The sequence below is a fragment of the Nicotiana tomentosiformis genome, chromosome 7 (assembly GCF_000390325.3).
Source record: "Nicotiana tomentosiformis chromosome 7, ASM39032v3, whole genome shotgun sequence".
NCBI classification, from domain to species: Eukaryota; Viridiplantae; Streptophyta; class Magnoliopsida; order Solanales; family Solanaceae; genus Nicotiana; species Nicotiana tomentosiformis.
In genome coordinates, this window is record NC_090818.1 from 104,514,993 (window position 1) to 104,540,467 (window position 25,475).

The following is a 25,475-nucleotide window of genomic DNA, read 5'->3' on the forward strand; positions in this document are numbered from 1 at the left end:
ATCCGGTCATCATAGACTTCTGCAAGAGGTACGAGGTATGTCTCGGACAAATTCAGCCTTCATTGTGGAGGATCGTGATCCTTCTCTGATTGTTTGTGAGTAAAATCGATTCGCGCATCTTTACCATCGATCATCTGCTATGTTTATACAATTTCCGAATCTTCCGAGGGGACTAATAAATCTTGTTCGCCGGGCCAACAAAGCCCCATTTTTGAGTATCGTCGAGGACTAGGACGAGACCGAGGTTGGTAGGGTCATTTTGTCTGGGTGTGGACATCGGATTTGATCCCGTCCGAATTCAGGCTATTCCCCGAGAAGTAGAATGCATCACGTAAGTAAAACTTCCCCTCGAATGTTGATTTCGTGTTCATCTCTCTTTTTCTCATTGGTATTTGTGGTGGTGAAGCTGTCGCCCAAGTTCTAAATGATGTCCCTCGACTCAAGGAGTGGGTTGAAGATATTGTCTCACAGATGCCCTACTCCGAGCGCTCGTGGCGCAAACTCTCGAAGGGCCGTTGGGAGGCCCGAAATCTTTTGTGCTGCACAAGGACAAACTATTTAATATGAGGAGGATCTCATAGTGTCAAGATTTAATTTAGTAGTATGCTGTTTAACTTAGGTTGGAGAAGGAAAACTTGGTGTTTTATTTTTGAATTGTATGTTAGTAATAATTGGTACCCTGTCTAGTCTAAATACTGACTTTTCCTTGGTTATGTTTATGTATTTATTAGCAAGATCATTTTATTTTTAGATATCATGAGACTGATAAATGCACCTTCCCATTTTGCAATGTCATGAATATGGAAGCAAAAGCAAACTCATGGTTGAAAAAACAAAAACTCATAGTAACATACAACAAAATATGCTGACATTCTTACTTATCCAAAAAGTAGTTGCTTTCTATTCTTTTTTTCTTTTCCCATTTGTCAAATGTTTTTAATTGTATTTGTTGAGGCCATTTAACATGTGTTTGTGCAATATTTGGTCGAAAGTAAGAAAAAAAATATTTGAGGAAGAATCCGGAAGAGATTATTAGTATAATTAAACTAGTCTACATATCACGTTTATTTAAATTGTCCTTTTCAAGTTCGAATAAATGAGGATTGCCATAAATGGATAATCAAGCAAAACTAGTAAAGTTATGATGAATTATCATAATGTTATACTAGTACACTTATTTAAGTCTAAAATTCATTAGGATTTTTTTTAAAATTTTGTTAGAGATCCATGATGGGATTGCACTAGGGACCCGACCTTAGTCCATTCTTATTTTCCTTGGCGATATTTGATGCAATGCATACAAAATGTACTAGCGCAAGAAGTTAGAATTAAATCATTCTCATAATCAAGATAAATTATATTTAATCTTGTGCTATCATTCCTGATGGTTTGTCTAGTTCCTTCATTAGAATGTGAACTCAAACTTTATATTTATAAGAACTAATGATCTAATCTTCCGTGCATAAGCTTAGCTATACTAAATCATCTACTATATAAGCAAATGACACATACTAATATATGATCTATTTAAAATTTTATTAAAATTCAATAAAAAATTATTCTATAATAAATACTATATCCAATCCAAACACATGGTTAATAAAATATATATCCAACATGGATAACTAGCTATGCAATTAGAGTAGAAAATACGTTCACTTTATGTAACGACTAGACCGGTGTCGTTCAGCAATTTGAGGCCATGAGCAACTTCACTTAAGGTATTATGACTTGTACGTGTGATCGGAATTAAATTTCGGGAAGTTCAGAGTCGGTTTGGAAAGAAAATTCTAAATTTGGAAACTTTAAGTTGGAAAAGTTGACCAAACTTTGACTTTTGAGTAAACGACCTCAGAATCGGGATTTGAAGGTTCCAACAGATTCGTATGATGAATTCGGACTTGGGCGTATGTCTGGATTGGGTTTTGGATGACTCGGGAGCGTTTCGGCGCCTATCGTGGAAGTTGGCATTTTGGAAGAATTTCATAAATTTGGGTTGAAGTGAATTTCAATGTTATCGATGTCCGTTTGAGATTTCGAGTCTGGTAATAGATCCGTATGGTGATTCTAGTATTGGGAGCGCGTCCGGAAGTGGATTTGGAGGTCTGTAGATCATTTTGGAGTCATTTGGCTAAGGCTAGAAATTTAAAGGTTTTTGAGAAGTTTGACCGGAAGTGGACTTTTTGATATCAAGGTTGGAATACGATTCAGGAAGTTGGAGTAGGTCCGTAATGTCAAATGTGACTTGTGTGCAAAATTTGAGGACAGTCGGACGTGATTTAATAGGTTTCGGCATCGATTGTAGAAGTTGAAGTTTCAAAGTTCATTAAATTTGAATTGGGGTGCAATTCATGATTTCGATGTTGTTTGATGTGATTTGAGGTCTCGAGCAAGTTTGTGTTATGGGACTGGTTGGTATGATTGGACGGGGTCTCGGGGGCCTCGGGTGTGTTTCGGGGTGGTTTCGGACCAAAACGGAATGATTTGCTGCCGCTGTATCTGGTATCTGGTTTCCTTCTTCGCGAACGCGAAGGGAGTCCCGTGTTTGTGAAGAGGAACTTTGAGGCTGCTGGGATTTGGTCTTCGCGAACGTGAAGGTTAAGACACGAATGCGGTGAAGAACTTGAGGAACCTACGCGAACGCGAGTGGGGAGTCGCGAATGCGTAGAAGGAAAGGAGGACTGGACCTGAGGATGTTTGGCCTACGCGAACGCGAGGCTGGGTATGCGAACGTGAAGCAGTGAGGGCGGAAAGCTTCGCGAACGCGTCGTGAGGAATGCGAATGCGAAGAGGAAATTTTGGGGCAGTGTGTCTTTGGCCTTCCCGATCGCGATGGTCTTTCCGCGATCGCGAAGAAGGGTGGACCTAGGCAGTGAAGTTTTATATACGGGATTTGGCCATTTTCTTCCATATTTCATTTAGGTTGGGGCGATTTTTGGAGCTTTTGAAGAGGAGATTTCATCATCTATTATGAGGTAAGTAATTCCCGCACATTGTGAGTTAAATACATGATTTATATATGGATTTAGACATGAAAATTTATAGAAATTATGGGATTTTGGTAGGAAACCTAGAAATTGGTATTCTTGGATTTTGATCACGAAATTGGGCATAAAATGGAGAATAAATTATATATTTGAGTTCGTGGGGTTATGGGTAAAGTTTATCTTCGAAAATTTTCGGAATCCAGGCACGTGGGCCCGAGGGTGATTTTATCAACTTTTCGAATAGAGTTGAAAATTGTTATAAAATGATTAATTATGAGTATTAGAGTATATTTTGATTCGGTTGCATCATATTTGACTAGTTTTGGAGCGACGTGCATCGGTTTGAATTGTCGGAGCGACTTTGGAGCTGGATATGGAATTTCGGAGCAAGGTAAGTCTCCTTTCTAATCTTGTAAGAGGGAATTAACCCCATAGGTGAACTAAATTGTTATATGATTCTATTTGTGGGGGATACATACGCACGAGGTGACGAGAGTCCGTACGTAGCTACTAACTATCCCTATGTCCAGGTAGTTTTAAGCTTACATCATTCCTTGTTGCTATTGTTGTTGAATTTATATTTATTGCTTGCCTTGAAAGGAAGCGAGATTGAGCTAGCTTATTAAATGTTTCGAAAGGAGTTGAAATTGAGGAAAAGTTGGAAACTTAAAGGTTTTCATTTGAACTTTGTATTTTTTGAAACGAATTGAGGAACACTATAATAACTTAAGAAATCTATGTGTAACCGCGTCGCATGTATGGATCGCGAGCGGGGTAATTTCCTTAAAAAGCTACAAGCTGAATTTTTCTTATTTTGAAAAGAATCAAGAAAGAGATATGATTTTTAAATATTAAATTTATATCTGACCGCGTCACAAGTATGATCTGCGAGCGGGGAAATTCCTTAAATTTACATTTGACCGCGTCGCACGTATGATTCGCAAGCGGGGTATTTCCTTCTACCACTCTTATGGGATCGGGCCGTTCGCCTCGGCAGAATTTATATACCACACTCTCATGGGTGCGGGCCGTTCGCCTCGGCAGGTTAATAGATGCATCTATGGTTTGCGCCGTTCGACCCTTGGCAGTGCACATTTTACTTTTATGTTGGATCGGGCCGTACGCCTCGACATTTTCTATATATATATATTATCCTCGTGGAATCGTGCGTAACATCTGGCAAGAAGCCATTGTATCTAAGGGTTTTCCCTTATTTGAATTATGACAACCACCTCTTTGATGAGATCCACTACATCTATATATATATGCTCCGGTTACGGAGGGGACTCGCTAGTTGAGAGCTTGAGTAAATTGTAAAGAGGGAAATTGTACCACATATTTTATACTTGTTTGTTTCATATATTTATTCTGTCTCATATTCATTCATTTCTTTACTGTATCTGATATTATTGGACCACTAGTAAGTGTCGAAGTCGACCCCTCGTCACTACTTCTTCGGGGTTAGGCGAGATACTTACTGGGTACACGTTGATTTACGTACTCATAATACATTTGCTGCATATTTTTGTGCAGGTGCATATATGACTAGCAACTTGGTGGGCGTAGAGGTGTGGTCAAATACGGAGACTTAGGTGAGCTGCATTTCCATCTACGATCCGCATCCAGCAGAGTCCTCATCAGGGTTACTTATGTATTTTCCTGTCTAATTTGTATTCTTGACAGGTGCTGTATTTTGTTTTATCTTCCTAGTTGATGCTTATGCACTTGTGACATCGGGTTCTGGGATGATTATGGGATATTTTATTTTGAAATTGGAAAACGTTAATGTTATTCCTTAAGGTTCATTTATTACTAGTAAATTGAAGGAAATTTATGTTTTCAGAAATACTAAAACGAGGATTTAATTAACTATTTAGTGTTAGCTTGCCTGACAGTGGTGTCCAACGTCATCACGACCCTTAACGGATTTTGGGTCGTGACAACATGGTATCAGAGCACTAGGTTCACTTAGGTCTCACGAGTCATGAGCAAGTTCTAGTAGAGTCTTGCGGATCGGTACGGAGACGTCTGTACTTATCTTCGAGAGGCTACAAGGCTGTTAGGAGCACTTCCCTTCTTGATTCCTCATCGTGCAATTTGATCCCTTTGAGGCTTATGCCTTCATTTCTTTCCCATTCACTCTTATGCGACGTGAAGCGCTGGTTATAAATGGGGAATTGAGGAATTGTAATGGTACTGCAGATGTGGTGCGGGATGTTTCTCCTTGCGTAGTTGATTGGACTATTGTCGTTGCCTTGTGGAAGGATATTCTGTCATTTCAGCCCAGTAACTATACTTCTGAGAGCTTTGAGGCTATGCACAGGTTGCTATAATGCTCAGGAGTTGTTGTCGCACAATATTGATGTGATGGTAGGATGCTTGCCTATGTGTCGGGGCAGTAAATGACTTGGAAGGAGGTTTACTTAGTGCATGGTTCCGAAATTCAGTATCTTATTTCGGCGGAGGAAAATCAATTGGCCTATGAATGTCCAGATTTGGGTTGATAGAGTAACAAGGCTTGGTATTTTCTAGTGTGATGGAATTTTCATCCTAGGTGTGGTGTCGTCATCCTTGATTGAATGTGTTAAGTTCGCCAGTGTTATGATTTTTTCTTCAATTCGCCTTTGGGGCAGGGTAGCATATGGGTTCTGTGGTAGGATGACTACACGCCTTGAGAAAGTTTAGAGTAATTTGGGATTCATGGTGGACAGTGACTAGGTCTATGGACTTAATTTGGAGTATTGGCTGCTATATTGAGGAAGATTGGGTGTGACAGGAGGGAGTTTCTTGATATGAAGAAGGATACAACATGACTTTGGATTGGAATGTATTATCGCACCTTTAGTTGATGTCCATGAGGAGTGAAAGGACCTGTACAGTTGGTGAATGAGCACGGTCTCAGGATGGGTTACTGATTTCGTAGGTATTGTCTCTAGTGCAGCGGCATTGGATGATGTCGGCATGGAATTTCCACAGGTGAGTTATCTCCTATGAGCATGTTAGCGGTTGCATGGTGTTGATGGGGCTGTCACGAAAGAATTCTACTGGTTATCCAGCAAGAGGTCGAATATGTGAATGTGATTAGTGATTCAGAGTATTCATGAAAGGTCAAATGGAAGGATTTCAAGGAATTTGGGCAGTTGGTTGTGCAAGATCAGTTCAACGATGAAGAAAGAATCTTGGCGGGTTCTAGAGTTATGCAATGGTAGCTTCAAGCTAAATGGGAGAGTTCTACCGCCTACGGTTGGATTGCATGGTCGGCTAATTGTGAGATTTCTAGTTATCGGCATATTGGTGGGATATTATGACTAAGGAAGAGAGAACATCAACGGTAATTTGAGCAAAGGATTGAGGAATGTGTGCTATAGTAGGCCTTATTGACTCATGTTCAGGTTTTGGGAAGATTCAGGATTTATGCTTCGTGTAAAATTGATTTACAAGGAAAGTGATTCAGCCGGGTGCTTCTTGAAAAGGCGTTCATGTGCTAGTGGAGCCTGGGAGTTTGATTATATTCGGGACCAAATTAGAGTGGGTGACTCTCAACAACAGTCCTAGTGGATTCAAAAGTTAAAGTGTGGTGCCTAAGGATTTCGAGTCCATAGTATGGTTAAGTATTGAGCTGTTGTAGCGGATTATAAAAGTGGCTTGGAGTGTTCTATGTTATCTTCGGTATGCGATGTAGCAATGGAAGAATGGGAGAAAATAACTTCGGAATCGTAAAGGAAATATCAAAATGGGTGTATCAGTTGAAGATGCGGATGTGCGCACAAGGAGAGTGTGAGATGGTTCGTGGATTTTGGGGACAATGTGGTCTCGTGAGATGGGGTCACTCAGGATGAGTGCAGATTGTGTCGTTATATTGATAAAGGAGCTGTTGTTATTTCTAAGGAAGATCCAGAGTAAATTAGGAGAAGTCGGGTTCGGTTAGCAATGGTTGAATCGGCATAGTGATGGCAATGATCAGCTTCTTCAGTGTGTTGGTGTCACGCCCCAAAACCGAGGAGCGAGACCGACGCTCGACCGAGTGAACCCGACCGAGCAAGTCTGTTAGATTTCATTCTACCCAAACTCATCCATGAATAGAGATAATACATATTATCATTAATTAGACGAAAATGTGTTCATGTCTACAATACCAATTCATTTCCAATAGTTTCATCATTTTTAAAGTCTCAAATGGACAAGTAATACATCCACAACATAACATAGTTTTTCTTTCCCCAGCACCAATACACAACCCATATTATGTCTACGGAGCATCTATAGATAAAGAAGAGTACAATGATAATGCCGGCAACAAGGCCCCGGCTATACCTCAAACAGAATACTCAAAGTACAAAAGATTCATGACCCCGGAATGAAGTGGGGCTCACCAAGTCAGCTGGGAAGAAGGTGCACTACTATCACTAACCAATATCTCCTGTTGTGGAACCACCTGCATCCATTGAAAGATGCAGCGCCCCCGGTAAATGGGACGTTAGTACTGTCGAATAGCACTAGTATGTATAACTAAACACCCTCTCAATAGAATGACAAATAATACAAATAAGATTATCATAATATCAATGAAAGCCTTAATCAACATCAAACCTCAATTTAGGATCAAGACAATGTTCAAATTAATTTCCATATCTCACATTGGGAGATTTTTAGTATCGATATACCATTGTCCACAATACCATTATTCGCAATACCGGTACCACCGTACTCTTAGCACAGAGTCCGATCACGACCTGATCGGCTAGGCCATCTCATTAGAGACATCAACCACAATTTCTCTCAATATCAATACCACCGTCTTTAACACGGAGTCCGATCACGACCCGATCGGCTAGGCCATCTCATTAGAGACATCAACCACAATTACTATTTCAATTACAATTTCGAGCACAATCACCACCATGTGTGCGACATGGTGTCCGATCACAACCCGATCAGCTAGTCCGTCTTATTTGAGACATCAATCTTTTTATATCAATCATCACATTTCATAATACTTTCACATCTTTTTATTTCATTGGCACTGGTGGCCATAATTATAAGATCATTCTTGGCACGTTGGCCATATTCAGTATTTCATGCTCACATTATCAATTTCAAATATCATCCTCACCATCAACAATAAACACAATTCAAATAAAAGTGTGTAGTACACATGTGAGCAATTTAGAGTCTAATGCACAGAGAGATATTTCACAAAATTTGGCATAATAGCCTTCATTTGAACTTGACTTAAAGTTGAAGCATTATTAATGCACAATCCATATTTTAACACATCCTCAATTGGTAACATAACATGAATAGAGCATTTGGGATGCTTGTTGAACATATATCTTTCAACCCAATCTTACTCGGAATAGCCAATTTCATAATGAATCACTCGGGACTTACATAATTTACATGAATATCGTGGGATTCAATTCTAAGAGAAGAGTTTAGCCAACATACCTAACTTGAGCTTCCTTACACTCTAAATGTTCCGGAATTCTTAGCAACTTCAATCTATTTTAGAAATATAACAAATTGAACCAAAATTAGGAAGATGATCATGGTTCTAGCTCATTTGAGCATTTTATCAAACACTAGATGTGCATTAAGGTTTCAAGGTCCTTTCATGGAGGATTCCATCATCCCACAACCTAACCTTTACCATTTTTAGCTCAACAATCTTTCTACACCCTTTGATAACACATGCATGTAAAATAACCAACCCTCTTGCCCAGAAATTATCTTGCTTATTATCTATTTCTACACAAAATTCGAAATTGAGGGTTAGGGTGTAGAATCTTACCTCTAGGATGAAGACCTAGTGAGTTTCCCTTCTCAATCTTCCAAAACTTGGGCAATAATTGAAGAACAATTATTGGAGAATACCTTCTCACTCTAGGGCACCCTCTCTCACTCTAAAATGTCAGATAATAGCTCAAAAATGACCCAAAGAGTGTATTTAACGAAATAGGGTCGGGTTTTAAAAACCCAAAAATAGAGCTCCGAAACAGGTTCTGCGGTCGCATATGCGACTGCATAATGGTTATGCGGACCGCATATCGGTCGCATAATTGGTTACAAAATAGCCAAAAGAACTGCCTGTGTATGCGGTCACTATGAGATCCGCATAACTGTTATGCGATCGCATAATGCACCGCATAACAGTTATGCAATTGCATAGTCGATCGCATAGCTGCTTCCAGAATAACCCTCACCTGCTCATTTATGCGGCCATTGTGCGGCCCGCAGAGTGATTATGCGGTCGCATAATGGACCGCATAAATGCACAATTCCGGCAAAATTTTCCTTTACTTTCCAGTGCATTGTTCAACCCATCCTCAAACACGTAAGCCTAGTCCGGCACCATGAAATATTAATTTCTTTACAAATTTTACCAGGCCTTACACTTAAGTACTTCGAAATTTTTTGGGGTGTTATAGTTGGGTTATCATGTGATTGGTGATGGTACGTGCGAGGTTTGACAGTCGTTGTAACTGATCTTATTTGGAGGCTTTCGAGTATTATAGCATGTTACGTGCATATGGATCCCGAAAGAGTTATGGTGGTTTAAACCACTACTTGAGGTTGGTATTTTCTGCGGATATGAGGATTCAGTAGCGTGTTGCAATGGTTCTCTTGGAATGAGTTGAGTAAAAGGTTTTTATGTGATGAAGTGTTTACCCTATTAGTAGTTTGGAGGTTAAGACGAAATTTTTGCGCTCTTGCGCATTGGCATGATTAAGTGCAGTGATCATCATGGGATTTGGAAGTTGAGGATTCAAGGTTGCGGTTCGGTATTGGCAAGAATGTCACGAGCTCGAATGAGCGAGAAAGGACTCAGATGGTTAGAGCCAGTTGGCATTGTTTTTAGCGTCACCTGAGATTGATGTCCTGTGTAAGAGGCTTTGAGTAGTGATTTTGGATTTTTGATTTGCTTTACAGCATTTGTGCGGCCGGTGGTATAGATGTGCAGACTTGTTATCTAGTGCGGAAGGTCGTGGGAGCATGTCCCACTAGGAGATTGTATAAGTGTGGCATATAGTCACTGGATTGATCGACGATTGAAACCAAGTTTGGAGATTGCAGTACTATTGTTCATGTGAGAATTTATTCCTGGAGGGCGCTCGGTTCACTTGGTTGTGGACTGCGGAAGTTTGTTCCAGTTATGATGGTTGTTCTTGTGTGTTATGGGAAAAAGGGGTTATTATGGATCCTTGAAAGGTTATTAGCCTAGTACGGTGCGATCAGAATCGGCTTGAGCTCTGTGGATAGATTTAAATATGAATATGGGATCTATATCAGGCCGGATGTGTTCATTTCAGCATAGTGCTCCTTGTGGAGGAGTATTCAGACGTTGGATGTCGTTTCGTCGTCGGCTATTTCGTGTAATACTATATTGTGCCGTGTGAGTTGTGAAACAGATTGGTAAATTTCTTATGTGTTGGGGTTCCGCATAGCGATGGTGTTATGTGAGCAAGATGGCTCTCGAGATTCAGATCATATATCGCACCTTAGTTGTGCTTGAGTTTTGTAGTGTATGGCGCTATCTGTCTCCCCAAGGATGGTATTATGCACTTAGCATGCTTGTGGACGATATTTGGGTATTTTGTAGTAATGAGCATTCTAGCTCGGTAAGTATCTCTTTATGTAGATTTTATGTGTGGATCGGGTGGCACGCCGCCACGGGTATGTTGTTTGGATCAGGTTGCACGCTGCAACAGTGAGATGTTGATTACAGTCCCATATATCTATTTTTGTATGTTTTGTTTTCCATTTTCTGGGGAAGGTTCATAACATCCTTTCGGTTGTTTAATTAGCTACGTGGGTTGAGTGACTCTTTCTAGAGTTCGTTTTTCCTTATGTACCACATTCGAGTTTGTGGATTGTTGGCACATTGTGGCATCCTATGAGACTTTTGGCAGTGTCTGAGGTGGCTTATTGCCTGAGCAACTTGTACTGGGTGAGACGAGATTATTGGACCTGGGATCAGTGCGATCGGATTTATATGATGTATATTAAGGAGCAGATACCATTATTTTGTTCATAATGGGGTGATGATTCTAGTCAAAGGGAGAGATTCAATGATTTGTTGACTCTGCAGTTTGTTATGGATTTGTACACATCTCTTCCGTCGTGGCGGTATTGCAAGAATTGGAACAAGACTTATTTATGTCATGAGGTGCATTGTGAGCATCAAATTTGTGGAATTTCGGCTATTATTACCAGAGGATGTTACTATGGTCATGTGAGTTATGCAGTGCATAGTGTGAATTCCGCAAAGGTATGCAATCATGTGTTGGTGCATCGTGTAATGATCGATACGGTATTCGTATGATGGGAACAGGCCTGGCAGAGAATTTCAGATGTTGTAATTGGACTCTAAGTCTTATTTTGGCTAAGTAAAAAGGGAGAATCTTCAGACTGGCTTGAGCTAGTGTGCTCAACTGAGTTGTGGCAGCACAGGTAAGTGCACGAGTTATTAAACAGTGATTTCGGACAACCCCAGAGCAGTTCTTAGCACGTTCGAGGACGAACGTATGTTTAAGTGGGAGAGAATGTAACAACCCGACCGGTCGTTTTGAGCTCTAGCACGTCGTTCAGTAGTTTGAGGCCATGAGCAACTTCACTTCAGGTATTATGACTTGTACGTGTGGTCGGAATAAAATTTCGGGAAGTTCAGAGTCGGTTTGGAAAAAAAATTCTAAATTTGGAAACTTTAAGGTGGAAGAGTTGACCAAACTTTGACTTTTGAGTAAACGACCTCGGAATCGGGATTTGAAGGTTCCAACAGGTTCGTATGATGAATTCAGACTTGGACGTATGTACAGATCGGGTTTTGGATGACTCGGGAGCGTTTCGGCGCCTATCGTGGAAGTTGGCATTTTGGAAGAATTTCATAAATTTGGGTTGAAGTGCATTTCAATGTTATCGATGTCCGTTTGGGATTACGAGTCTGGTAATAGCTCCGTATGGTGATTCTGGTATTGGGAGCGCGCTCGGAAGTGGATTCGGAGGTATGTAGGTCATTTTGGAGTCATTTGGCTAAGGCTAGAAATTTGAAGGTTTTTGAGAAGTTTGCTCGGAAGTGGACTTTTTGATATCGGGGTCGGAATTCAATACCGAAAGTTGGAGTAGGTCCGTAATGTCAAATGTGACTTGTGTGCAAAATTTGAGGACAATCAGACGTGATTTGATAGGTTTCGACATCGATTGTAGAACTTGAAGTTTCAAAGTTCATTAAGTTTGAATTGGGGTGCGATTCATGATTTCGATGTTGTTTGATATGATTTGAGGTCTCGAGCAAGTTTGTGTTATGTTATGGTACTGGTTGGTATGATTGGACGGGGTCCCGGGGGCCTCGGGTGTGTTTCGGGGTAGTTTCGAACCAAAACGGAATGATTTGCTCCTGCTGTATTTGGTATCTGGTTTCCTTCTTCGCGAACGCGAAGGGAGTCCCGCGTTCGCGGAGAGTAACTTTGAGGCTGCTGGGATTTGGCCTTCGCGAACGTGAAGGTTGAGACACGAACGCGGTGAAGAACTTGAGGAACCTACGCGAACGCGAGTGGGGAGTCGCGAACGCGTAGAAGGAAAGGAGGACTGGGCCTGAGGATGTTTGGCCTACGCGAATGCAAGGCTGGGTATGCGAACGCGAAGCAGTGAAGGCGGAAAGCTTCGCGAATGCGTCGTGAGGAACGCGAATGCGAAGAGGAAATTTGGGGGTAGTGTGTCTTTGGCCTTCGCGATGGTCTTTCCACGATCACGAAGAAGGGCGGACCTGGGCAGTGAAGTTTTATATACGAGATTTGGCCATTTTTCTCCACATTTCATTTTGGTTGGGCGATTTTTGGAGCTTTTGAAGAGGAGATTTCATCATCTATTATAAGGTAAGTAATTCCCGTACATTGTGAGTTAAATACATGGTTTATATATGGATTTAGACATGGAAATTTGTAGAAATTGTGGGGTTTTGGTAGGAAACCTAGAAATTGGTATTCTTGGATTTTGATCACGAAATTGGGCATGAAATGGAGAATAAATTATAGCTTGAGTTTAGGCCAAGATTTAAAGGAGAGACAAGGTCTGCGAAACACGGGAGCTACCTCAGAAACTCTGAAAAATCAACAACACGAAAAGATCAACACCCGCTATGTCCGAGAACACCTGGATCTGCTCACGAAGTGCAGGGAGTAGTATGAGTACAACCAACTCAGCAAGTAACAATAATAAATAAGGAACTGAAGATAGTGACGAGCTAAACAGTTATAGTTCATTTCCAGTAATTCCAACAGAGAGTAGACATGCTTTCAAATCCACCAGTTTAAGTCAAGTCAATTTATACAGTTCAAATTGATGTAATTCGGATATAAAATATTTCAGAGAATTTCATAACAATGACAAATAGCAACTAAGTGCAACAACAAATGGAAAGTAAGTACAGCCTCTCAGGGCAACAGTCACTCAACTCGTCACAACAGCTCAACCACTCGGCTCTCAGCCCTCAGCACTCACACTCAATGGGTACCCGCGCTCACTGGGGGAGTACAAACTCCGGAGGGGCTCCTATAGCCCAAGCGCCATAATCCACACGGATAACTCACGTGCTATAATATCCTGCATGGACAACTCACGTGCCATAATATCCTTACCTCACCAACAGGCCCTCGGCCTTACTCAGTCCTCAACGTTTCTAGTCTCTCGAGCTCTCGGAAATCATAAAGATCAGCCCAAACAAAGATAATATAGTGTATCAACAAATATCAAGAAAGACTGAGGTATGATACACAAGTAAAATCATGACTGAGTATAAGATAGCAATTAGCAAATAATTCAACAAGTACTTGGCCTCTGTGGGTCCCAACAATACTATCACATAGCCTAAGCATGATTTCTAACATGATTTACAGTCAAATTTCTTCAACACATAGAGAGCATATAGCTAACAACAAGTTATTCAACTTTACAGTTTCACGGGACGGACCAAGTCACAATCCCTTCGGTGCACGCCCACACGCCCGTCACCTAGCTTGTGCGTCACTTCCAAAATAACCACATGATACAAAATCCCGGGTTTCATACCCTGAGGACTAGATTTAAAACTATTACTTACCTCTAACCATGAAATTCTTATTCCGCTAAGCCTTTACCTCGTGAATTGGCCTCCAAACGCCTCGAATCTAGCCATAAATAATTTGATTCGGTCAATAAAATTTAATGGAATTAATTACATAAGAAAATGCTAATATTTCATAAAAATTCGATATTTAGCTCAAAAATTGCCCGTGGGGCCCACATCTCAGAATCCGACAAAAGTTACAAAATATGAACGGCCAATCAACCATGAGTCCAACCATATAAATTTTACTCAAATCCGACATCAACTCGACCCTCAAATCTTCAAATTAAACCATGAGGGTTTTCACAAGTTTTCAACTTAATTCACCAATTAAATGTTAAAAACAACCATGGATTCGGGTAATTTAACCAATATTGAGTTAAGAACACTTACACTGTTGTTTTCCTTGAAAAACTCCCGAAAATCGCCTCTTCCTCAGCTCCAATCCGTCAAAAATGGAAAATGCGACGAAGTCCCATTTTCAGAACTTAAACTCACTGCCCAGGCTTTTCTTCTTCGCGAACGCGGTCAGTGCCTCACGTTCGCGAAGCTCAAAATTGTTCCCGTCCAAATTCCTCCTTCGCGAACGCGACATCACCCTCGCATTCGCGAAGCACAAAGTGCCCCTGCCTCAATGCCTTCTACAAGAATGCGTTCAACCAATCGCGAACGCGATGCTTCGTTCCCCCTCACTACGCGAACGCGACACCCCTACCAATTGCATGGGGTCCTCAGCTGCTTCCTTTCTTCTTTGCGAATGCGTAACACCTCTCGCGTTCGCGATGCACACCTAGTCCACCCTTCATGAACGTGTTCTTATCTTCGCGAACACGAAGAGCAAATATTGCCAGCCTCTCAGGTCCTCTTCGCGAATGCGAGGCTCCACTCGCTAACGCGATGAAGGAAACCAGATGGTGCATCAGAAAAATTCTAGCAGAGTTCCAAGTCCAAAATCCAACCCGTTAACCATCTGAAACTTACCCGAGGCCCCCGGGACCTCAACCAAATGCACCAACAGGTCCTAAAACATCATACGAACTTAGTCGAATCCTCAAATAACCTCAAACAATATGAAAACGACGAATCGCACCTCAAATCTAAATCTATGAACTTTAAACTTTCAAATTCTATATCTTTTGCCGAAACACATCAAATCAATCCAGAATGACTTCAAATTTTGTACACAAGTCATAAATGACATAACTAAGGTATTCAAATTTTCAGAATTGGATTTCGACCCCGATATCAAAAAGTCAACCCCCTGGTCAAACTTTCCAAAAATTCAACTTTCAGCATTTCAAGCCTAATTCCACTACGGACCTCCAAATAATTTTTTGGGCACGCTCCTAAGTTCAAAATCACCATACAGAGCTATTGGAATAATCAAAATTCAAATCCGAGGTCGTTTACACATAAGTCCACATTCGGTCACTTTTCTAACTTAAAATTTTCAATTATGAGACTAAGTGTCTCATTTTACTCTGAATTCTCTCTGGCCCTGACCAACTAAACTGGTAAGTCATAAATCAACTGAAAGGCATAAATTGAGTAGTAAATGGGGAAACGGAGCTGTAATACTCAAGACGACCAGTCGGGTCATTATATTCTCCCCCACTTAAACATACGTTCGTCCTCGAACGTGCCAAGAGTTGTTTCTTACCTTCAAATCTCTATTCCACCTTACCACGCCATACCCGGGGGTGATCCCACGCAACCCTATTCCATAGATCTAACAACACAACGCAATTGAAGATCATTAATTTAACCTTAGCCCAAAAAACTTGGAGCCAAATTTCTAACATCCAGAATTCTTTTCAAGATCCGAATCTCACATCTACACACTGTATTAGCCTAAACAAGCCGTATCCAGCCATGACCATAATCCCAGATATAATCGCATAACGTACTACACAACTCGCATACTCGTTGCACCATTTCTTATCGCAATAACTACTCAAAACCAACCAAGTACTAGTATAAAACCCCGCATTCAACAGAACCTCATTCAAAAACCTTCGTACACTGCCAAAGATGAAAGAAACAATCAAAAACTCATAACCACTCATCAGATCAACTAGACATGGAGCTCTCTCGCCCCAACAAGAACCACACTCCTCTTCTAAGCCGACTTTCAATATTAACCTCTCGAATATACCTTAATCAAGCCTGATAGTACCCATTCTAGATTCAATGACCTTATATTGTTAAACACAACTGTCCCCCAGACACGCCATATCAATATAACTCAAGCCACAATTGCATAGTCCGTGTACCCAAATATAGGAGATGTTTCAAAGAAGAGAACCGTAATGCAAGTTCAACAAGCACCACCACAACCACAAAGTTACAACCAACTTCTCAAATTTTGTGAAGAGGATAACCATAGGCTCATGTGTACAATTGTAGAGGAAGGGAATTAATGAATCAGATAAATTGTTATAGAAATAGAATTCCCACACACGACACGGACAACTCACGTGAAAATAATATAAATCGCATGGCATGGTCACAGGCCTCCAGTCCCAGCATATTATACATGAGCAATTAAACAAGTACACATGTATATTATAATGAAATAAGTTTCTCATACTCCTGGGCTGATATAAATAACACACCATAGTGTAAGCATGTGCAAAGTCTGCTATCACACTTCAAATCGGCAATTTAATGCAGAAGTAGTAACTACCCCGTTTATTCATGGAATTAGCCTCTTTGTAACCTCAAGCGTAGCCCAGATAGTTCTCAACAAAGATAAGAACACGAGAAACATTATAACTTTACGCTTAACAGTCAACTCTAGGCATATTATAGCCTAAGCATTCTTTCGAGTATAAAATACCAGCCACAATGCCCGCACATTGGCTCAAACCTCACATATATGCGCACTTATAGCACGTAGCTATCGTAAATAATTAACGCAACTAGTGCCTCCACTGAGTTAAAATAAAAACTCACCTCAAATAGGTCGCCACCGCGAAACAATATACTTCTGAGAACTCCAGTCTCCAAATTCATCGAATACATGAATTACCGTAACTGATCCCAACTCCAGCACTAAAATGACTAACACATCTTCCATTCACGATAATCCCATGAGGAATACTTTCATAATTCTTCCGTTCCACATAGCAATAATTTGAATATCCACAGTCTATCAACAAGGTGGGTACTGCAATATTATAAAAACAGGGACTTCGTCTCATTCACCATTTTTGACAAATTGGAGCTTGAGGAGAGGCGAATTTTGATATATTTTCAAGGAAAACTTGAGGTAAGTCCCCTGTGATCATTTCTACTCCATAATATTAAATTATCATCGAATAATCCGACTAGATTACATGATTTTAAGGTGTAAATCGGAGATTGGAACTTAGAAATTTAGAAATAAGATTTGTAGATTTGAGGGTCGAGTTGAGGTCGGATTTTAGTAAAATTAGTATGGGTAGACTCGTGGTTGAATGGGCTTTCGGATTTTGTAACTTTTATCGGGTTCCGAGACGTAGGCCCCACAGGCAATTTTTGAACTAAATTTTGGATTTTTATGAAAAATTAGTATTTTCTTATGGAATTAATTCCAATAAATTTTATTGACTGAAACGAATTATTTGTGACTAGATTCAAGGCATTCGGAGGCCGATTTGCGAGGCAAAGGCATAGCAGAGTAAAGAGTTTCACTTTTTGAGATAAGTAACAGTTTTAAATCTGGTCATGAGGGTATTAAACCCCGGATTTTGGTATCATGTGATTATTTTGGAGGTGACACACATGTTAGGTGACAGGCGTGTGGGCGTGCACCGAGGGGATTGTGACTTGGTCCGTCCCGGAAAACTGTAAAGTTGAATAATTTGTTGTTAGCTATATGCTCTCTATGTGTTGATAAAAAATTGACTGTAAATCATGCTAGAAATCATGCTTAGGCTATGTGATAGTACTTTTGGGACCCACAAAGGTCGCGTACTTGTTGAATTGCCTGCTAAATGCTATATGTACTCAGTCTCAGTTTTTACTTGCACATTTTATCTCAGTCTCTGTTAGTATTATTGATACATCATATCATTGTTGGTTGGGCTGATTTCATAATTAATGAGAGCCTGAAAGACTGGAGAGATTTATGACTGAGAGAGACCGAGGGCCTGATTGTAAGATATTGATATCATAGCACGTGAGTTGTCCGTGCAACGCGTGAGTTGGCCGTGCAGATCTTTATATTATACTATAGCATGTGAGTTGGCCGTGTGGATCCTTATATTATACTATAGCACGTGAGTTGGCCGTGCAGCACGTGAGTTGGCCGTACGGATCTAGATATTTATATTATGACACGTGAGTTGTCCATGCAGATTATAGCGCTTAGGCTGTAGGAGCCCCTTCGGAGTCTGTACACCCCTAGTGAGCGCAGGTACCCATTGAGAGAGTGATGAGGGCTGGGAGCCCAGGGAGTGATGAGGGATGGGAGCCCAGGGAGTGATTGTTGTCCTAAGAGGTTGTACTTGATTTTCATTTGTTGTTGCACTTAGTTGCTATCTGTCATTGTTGTGAAATCTCTGAAAAATTGTTGATATACGGATTACATGAACAAGAATTGTATAAAAATTGATTTGACATTAAACTGCCAGATTTGATAGCATGTCTATTCTTTGATGGAATTACTGAAAATGAACCATAACTATGTAGCTCGTTACTATCTTCAGTTCCTTATTTATTATTGTTACTTGCTGAGTTGGTTGTACTCATACTACACCCTGCACTTCGTGTGCATATCCAGGTGTTCCCGGACATAGCGGGTGTTTGATCCTTCCGCGCGGTTGATTTTCAGGAGATTTTGAGGTAGTTGTCGTATTCCGCAGATTTGTCTCTCCTTCTCTATCTCTTTGTTTACCTTATTTGGTCTCAAACTATTATAGACTATATTTTCCAGACTTGTATTCATAGTAGATGCTCATGTACTCAGTGACACCAGGTTTTGGGGAGTGTTTGTATTGTATTTAAATATTATATTTTTAACCTTAAAGAGAAGTTTTGGTTTATTGAGATTTTCGGCTTGCCTAGTATCGAGATAGGCGCTATCACGACAGGTTGGGATTTTGAGTCGTGACACTTATGGAAATATATCAATTTGTTTTACTTGTATAGATGGAACATCGTACTTGGATGTACAATAGGAATTATCCTAATCGGTGGGGATTGCGGGAGGATTTTATAGAAGGGGTTGATGACTTTATTAAACATGAAATGTCACTTTCATCATAACAAATTGAATGAGTAATTAGATTCCCTTATATCAAGTGCGATTGTGTGAAGTTTAAAAAACCAGAGGAAGTTAAGCTTCATCTTTATAGGAAGGGGTTTATAGAGAATTACTTTGTGTGGACTAATCATGGAGAGATTGATGGTAGCCATGGAATATTTCATAACATGGTTATTGGTGAAAGTAGTAGGTCGATGGAGAATAGAAATCATGATTCTAGAATTCAAGATATGGTTGCGGATGCTTTTGGGATGCACTCCGGGGGTGAGCCCAATAAAAATGTTGAACAAACTCCTAATGATGATGCAAAATATTTTTATGAACAGTTAGAGGAAGCTAGTCATCCACTATGTGAAAGAAGTCTGCACTCTGAGCTGTCTATTGCAGTTAGATTACTAAGTATCAAATCTGATTGGAATATTTCTCAAGCGTCCATGGACTCTTTCATTGATCTTATGAGTGAACTAGTTGACCCAAATATCAACTTACCTGGTGATTTCTGTAAGGCAAAGAGATTGGTTTCTAAGTTAGGACTTTCGTCGATGAGAATTGATTGTTGTGTAGATGGTTGCATGTTATATATAAAGATGATGCAAATTTAGAAAGTTGTAAATTTCGAAAGTTGTAAAGATGTTGGAGGTAAAGATAGTTTCTAAGTTAGGACTTTCGCTATGGCGGGATCATCATATACCCTAAGGGTAACGGGTAAGAGTTATTTGTTATTTTTGCGTTTATTGTTTTATAATGTTTTTACTAATATATTCATGTATTTATTGTTAAACTGCAGGTTCAGGCCGGGTAAGCAGACTACGAAGATAATCACCACAGTTATCAAAGAGCTTTATGATGGCCCTTATGCAACTTGGACTGATTTCCCATACTCATTGAAGGAGTAAATTTTCAATTAGTTTAAGGTATAAATGTTCTTTTAAGAAGTTTAATAATTTATATTTATGATGTTTTCATCTAATATTTAACTTTTGAAATGCAGAGCAAGTGTGTATGGGAAGACCGCTATAGCGAGGAAGTGGCTGCAAATTTTCATCATAAAACCCGCAAGTGCTTGGCAGATCATTTCTCGAATGGTAGAAAGAAGAACCAGAGGCCTGAATGGTGTTTGCAGCATTTATGGGATGATTTGTTAAGGCAATGGCAGATCGAGGAGTTCTTAAAGAGGAGCGAAGAAGGAAAGAAAGCTCGCTCATCTGAGAAGGGAGGCTCCTTGCACACTGGGGGTGCTGTCAGCATTGGGACAATAAGCAGAAGATTGGTAATTGCTTAAATTATTTTACTTTTCTAAGTATATCAATTATATTTATTAACTAAACTAATTCGTTTTCAGGAAAAGAAGTATGGGTGTCCAATGAGCCATGATGAGCTATTCAAGGAGACGCATATTTTAAAGAAGAAGAAAGAGGGGGATGGAGATAGGTGGGTTGAAGAACGGACAGAGACTGCATATGTAAGCTGTTAATTTTCTTTAAGTGTTATAATTTACTTTTATAAGAATTTTTAAATACTAATTTAATTTAAAATAATGTAGGGTCTCTACCAAAGTAACATGGAGGAATTCATTCGTAGTCAGCCAGCTGGTGAATCGGCCAACACAACCTTCAGACGAGGATGCTGAAAGAATATGGTTGGAGGCTGTTGGCGGTCCAAAAAGAGGGAAGGTATACGGGCTTCCTGAGAAACAATTCCATCGCTATAGGTATGGTTCAAGGAATAGGGACTTCCTTACAGGGCGAGGAACTTAATAGGGAGAGCCTCTCAATTATGCAAGAGACAATGACAAATCTTACATCCGAGCTAGAAGCGGCTAAGGAAAGAGAAAGGCTTAGAGATGCTCAATTCTTTGGTATGCAAGCTCATATCAGAACTCTCCTTTCTACTGGAGCCTTTCCGTTGCCCCGGTCTCGTGAGTCATCGCCAGAGGCTCGGCCTCCACGTGATCGTTCCTCCCGTCCGACCTGCGATCGTTCTTCCCGTCCTCTACAAGGACGTTCTCTATACCATCTTGTAGATGAAAGTTTATTAGATGGTGATGATGTTGTATAAAACATCCCTTGACCAACACTTTGATATACTTTGAACTAGACTAATAGAACTAGTTTTGAATTGGATTGAACAATTTTGAACTTGTTGTAATTACTTAGTTTTTGCTTGGTTTTGGATTGTGATGTTTAATTGAACTTTAATTTGTTAGTTTTAAAGTATTAATTGGATGTTTGGTTGTTGTTGTTGGATGTTTGGTTGGATTTGTGGTGAATTAGGGGTTGTATAAGGTAAATTGGTGGTTATTAGATGTTAATTGGGTTATTAGTATGCTATTTTTATTTGGCAGATGGTGTAGCTACCAAAACAGGCATTTTCTGCCAAAATTAATCCCAGAAAACCGACCAACCTTGGTCGGTAACTAATAAAAAAAATTTAAATTGCAAATTACCGACCAATGTTGGTCGGTTAATGCACCTTGAATTCCCAAAAATTCAACATTACCGACCAACTTTGGTCGGTAAGTTGTCTGCCCTGTCCAGATTACCGACCAACGTTGGTCGGTATTTTTAAATTTTAATTATTTATAAAAAAAATATTTTCCAATACCGGCCAAAATTAGTCGGTAAGCAAAGTTAATAAATTTAAAACACCGACCAACTTTGGTCGGTAAAATTAAATTATTAAAATAACATTCCGACCAATGTTGGTCGGTAAGTCAATTAAACTGTCAGATTGTCGTGTAGAGCATACCGACCAATGTTGGTCGGTAATTTCCGACCGACTTTGGTCGGTATGCTCTTCCGACCTTCAAAATACCGACCATATATTAATGGTAGCATTTTGGACGGTTATTGGCCATTACCGACCGACTTTGGACAGTTTTTGTAGACGGTTGTTCCCGAATTTCTAGTAGTGACACTTAGTCCTGAATTTGAAATTAGCAACTCAAAAATTCAAGACACTAAGTCCTGAATTTCCAAATTCAGGATACTTAGTCCTGATGTTTGGGTGAGTTGGCTAATCTTTAAATATATTGTAAATTGTGGATATATTTTAAATAGAGGACTTAAAAGTGGCTATTGATGCACTTCGCTCTAGCTAGGATCCATTGTAATTTTAGTTTCGAATTGGGCTAATAAACTAGAAGTCTAGAACCAAGAAAGATGGCCCAGGATATCTTTTAATTACATTACCGACAAATCATCAAAATACTCAGGAATTTGCAATTTTCGTGTTTGTTTATGCAATGTCGTTACATTCTTGTAAAGTAGGTATTTTCCCTATTACTGGCATCTTTTATTATATGCATGGAGGATCTCATGGTGAATTCATGAGCTGAAACGGGTCGAAATATACCATTCTCAGATGAATGCATCAGCTGGGTGATTTGTTTGCCCAGAGATGCACTCTCTAAAAAATCGATAATCAAGAAATTTGTGATGTCACAACCAGAGGATACCTAGGATAAACATTCACAAGATTAGTTAACAGTCATTACATGGTTAAGAACCTATAAACTTTAAATCTTGGATCCGTCTCAGACCATAATAGGTGAATCATAGAGAAAAAGTAAGAAATAATGAAAGTTCCATGGATGCTTTAATTCACTTTGTTCCACGGGTAAGTTAACAATCATAGAGTTATGTAGCAATGGCGACAAGTTGTTGTTGCCTATTGTTGGATTCTTTCAACATAGCGTTGGGTTTTATTCTAGCTCTATAGAGAGAGAGAGGTCAACGTCCAAAAGGATTAGTTTAATTTATGGAAAGGCGAATATAACATCATTTTTTCTATTACCTTTGTAATCTTCTAATACCATCGTCTAATCATCCCATTTACAACTTGAAGAAATTGATACAGAGATGAAGCTTCACTGCTAGATCAATGGAGCAGTGGATTAGGGTACATACAGAGATGAATATTCTAGAATCTGAGATAGAGAATGAAGAAGATAAAGATATTTTCTTATATCTCTAAGCGTACATATGACAACCTTTTATAGACTAATATAACGTTGTATTCTCATGTGCACTACATGTGCAATTAACCACCTCCAATAGTAATCACTAACTCTAACAACTTAACAGACTCTAACAGTAATTAGGCAAGCTAAGTCTCTATTATTTCAATACTCCCCCTCAAGCTGGAGGGTGGAATACATCGAGCACTCCAAGCTTGGATAGAAGGAACTGATGCTGAATAGTCCCTAGAGCCTTAGTCAGTAGATTTGCCAATTGATTTTTGGTGTTGACATGTTCAGGCACTATCAGCCTTCTTTGATCATGCCTCTTACAAAGTGACAATCGATTTCAATATATTTCGTTATTTCATGATAGATAGGGTTGGAGGCAATCTGTATAGCTACTTTGTCGTCACAGAACAACTTTACAGGTGTAGTTACAGACACATTTAGTTCTTTTAACAGCCATGTTATCCAAATTACCTCTAAAACTGCAGCTTCCATGCTCCTATATTCTGCCACTGCTGAGCTTCGACTCACAGTGTGCTACTTCTTTGACTTCCACGATATGATAGAGTCCCCTAGTTTTACTATGTAGCCAGTCACAGATCTTCTAATATTTGGGCAGGCTGCCCAATCACTGTCACAAAATACAGTCAGTTGTGTGCAAGGATTATTCTTTAGAAAAATACCTTGACCAGGTGACCCTTTCAAATATCTAACTAGCCTGAGTGCCGCCTCCCAGTGTGAAGCTTTAGGTTGTTGCATGAATTGGCTTAGAACCTGTACAACAAAACTGATGTCAGGTCTAGTGATCGTTAGGTAGAGCAGTTTTCCAATGAGCTTCTGATAAGGAGTGGCATCTGGAAGTACAGGATCTGTAATGCCCCCCACATGTGCATCATAATCCACAGTGGTGAACCTGGCATTTGCTTCCAAGGGTGTGTTCACTGGCTTTGCTCCACTCAAGCCAACATCAGAGATTAACTCAAGAGTGTATTTTATCTGATTGAGTAGTATGCCATCATGTGATATCAATACCTCAATTCCTAGGAAGCTCCTCAGTTCACCTAGGTCCTTGACTTTGAAATTATTGTGCAATGTGCTCTTTGCTTGGTCAATTAGCCTCCTACTGTTCCCAGTAATAAGTAGATTATCTACATACACTAGGACAATAACTAGTTCTTCACCTTCCTTCTTTGTAAACAAAGAATGATCATATAGACTTTGAATGTATTTGGCTGCTTGTAGAGCATCTGTAAGTTTGATACTCCACTATCTAGAGGCTTGTTTTAAGCCATATAATGACTTGAGCAGCTTGCATACTTTATACTCCCCTGCTTTTCAAACCCTTAAGGAAAATCCATATAGACCTACTCTAATAGGTCACCTTGTAGGAAAGCATAATTTACATCCATATAATACAGAGGCCAATTCCTTGAGGCTGCAACACTGATTAATGTCCTTACAGTCACCATTTTAGCAATTGGTGAGAATGTTACAGTTTCACAGAACGGACCAAGTTACAATCCCCTCAGTGCATGCCCACACGCCCGTCACCTAGAATGTGCGTCACCTCCAAAATAATCACATGATACAAAATCTAGGGTTTCATACCCTCAGGACCAGATTTAAAACTGTTACTTACCTCAAACCGTGAAATTCTTATTCCGCTAAGCCTTTGCCTCGTGAATTGGCCTCCAAACGCTTCGAATCTAGCCACAAATAATTCGATTCGATCAATAAAATTAATTAGAATTAATTCCATAAGAAAATTCTAAAATTCCATAAAAAGTCAAAATTTAGCTCAAAAATCGCCCGTGGAGCCCACGTCTCGGAACCCGACAAAAGTTACAAAATATGAACGTCCATTCAACCACGAGTCCAACCATACAAATTTTACTCAAATCCGGCATCAACTCGACCATCAAATCTACAAATTAAACCAAGAGGGTTTTCACAACTTTTCAACTTAATTCACCAATTAAATATTAAAAACAACCATGGATTCGGGTAATTTAACCAATATTGAGTTAATAATACTTATCCCGTTATTTTCCTTGAAAAACTCCCAAAAATCGCGTCTACCCGAGCTCCAATCCATCAAAAATGGTCCCATTTTCAGAACTTAAACTCACTGCCCAGGCTTTTCTTCTTCTCGAACACGGTCAGTGCCTCGCA

At 39.8% G+C, this 25,475-nt stretch overlaps 1 protein-coding gene across 1 annotated transcript; it reads right to left on the minus strand.

Annotated features, from left to right (window-relative positions):
• Positions 1-23,840: 23,840 nt before the first annotated feature.
• Positions 23,841-24,772, minus strand: LOC108945951 (uncharacterized mitochondrial protein AtMg00810-like). Its single transcript, XM_018772357.1, has 2 exons — positions 24,685-24,772; positions 23,841-24,550 (listed from the first exon to the last, which is right to left on the minus strand). Exons 1-2 carry the CDS (start codon positions 24,770-24,772, stop codon positions 23,841-23,843), a joined length of 798 nt encoding a protein of 265 aa, XP_018627873.1.
• Between the last annotated feature and the right edge of the window lie 703 nt (positions 24,773-25,475).

Coding starts and splice junctions, on each gene's coding strand:
- LOC108945951 (XM_018772357.1), bottom strand. CDS start 24,772: ATGGTGACTGTAAGGACATTAATCAGTGTTGCAGCCTCAAGGAATTGG. Junction 24,551..24,684: donor AAATTATGCTTTCCTACAAG/GTGACCTATTAG, acceptor TCAAACTTACAG/ATGCTCTACAAGCAGCCAAA.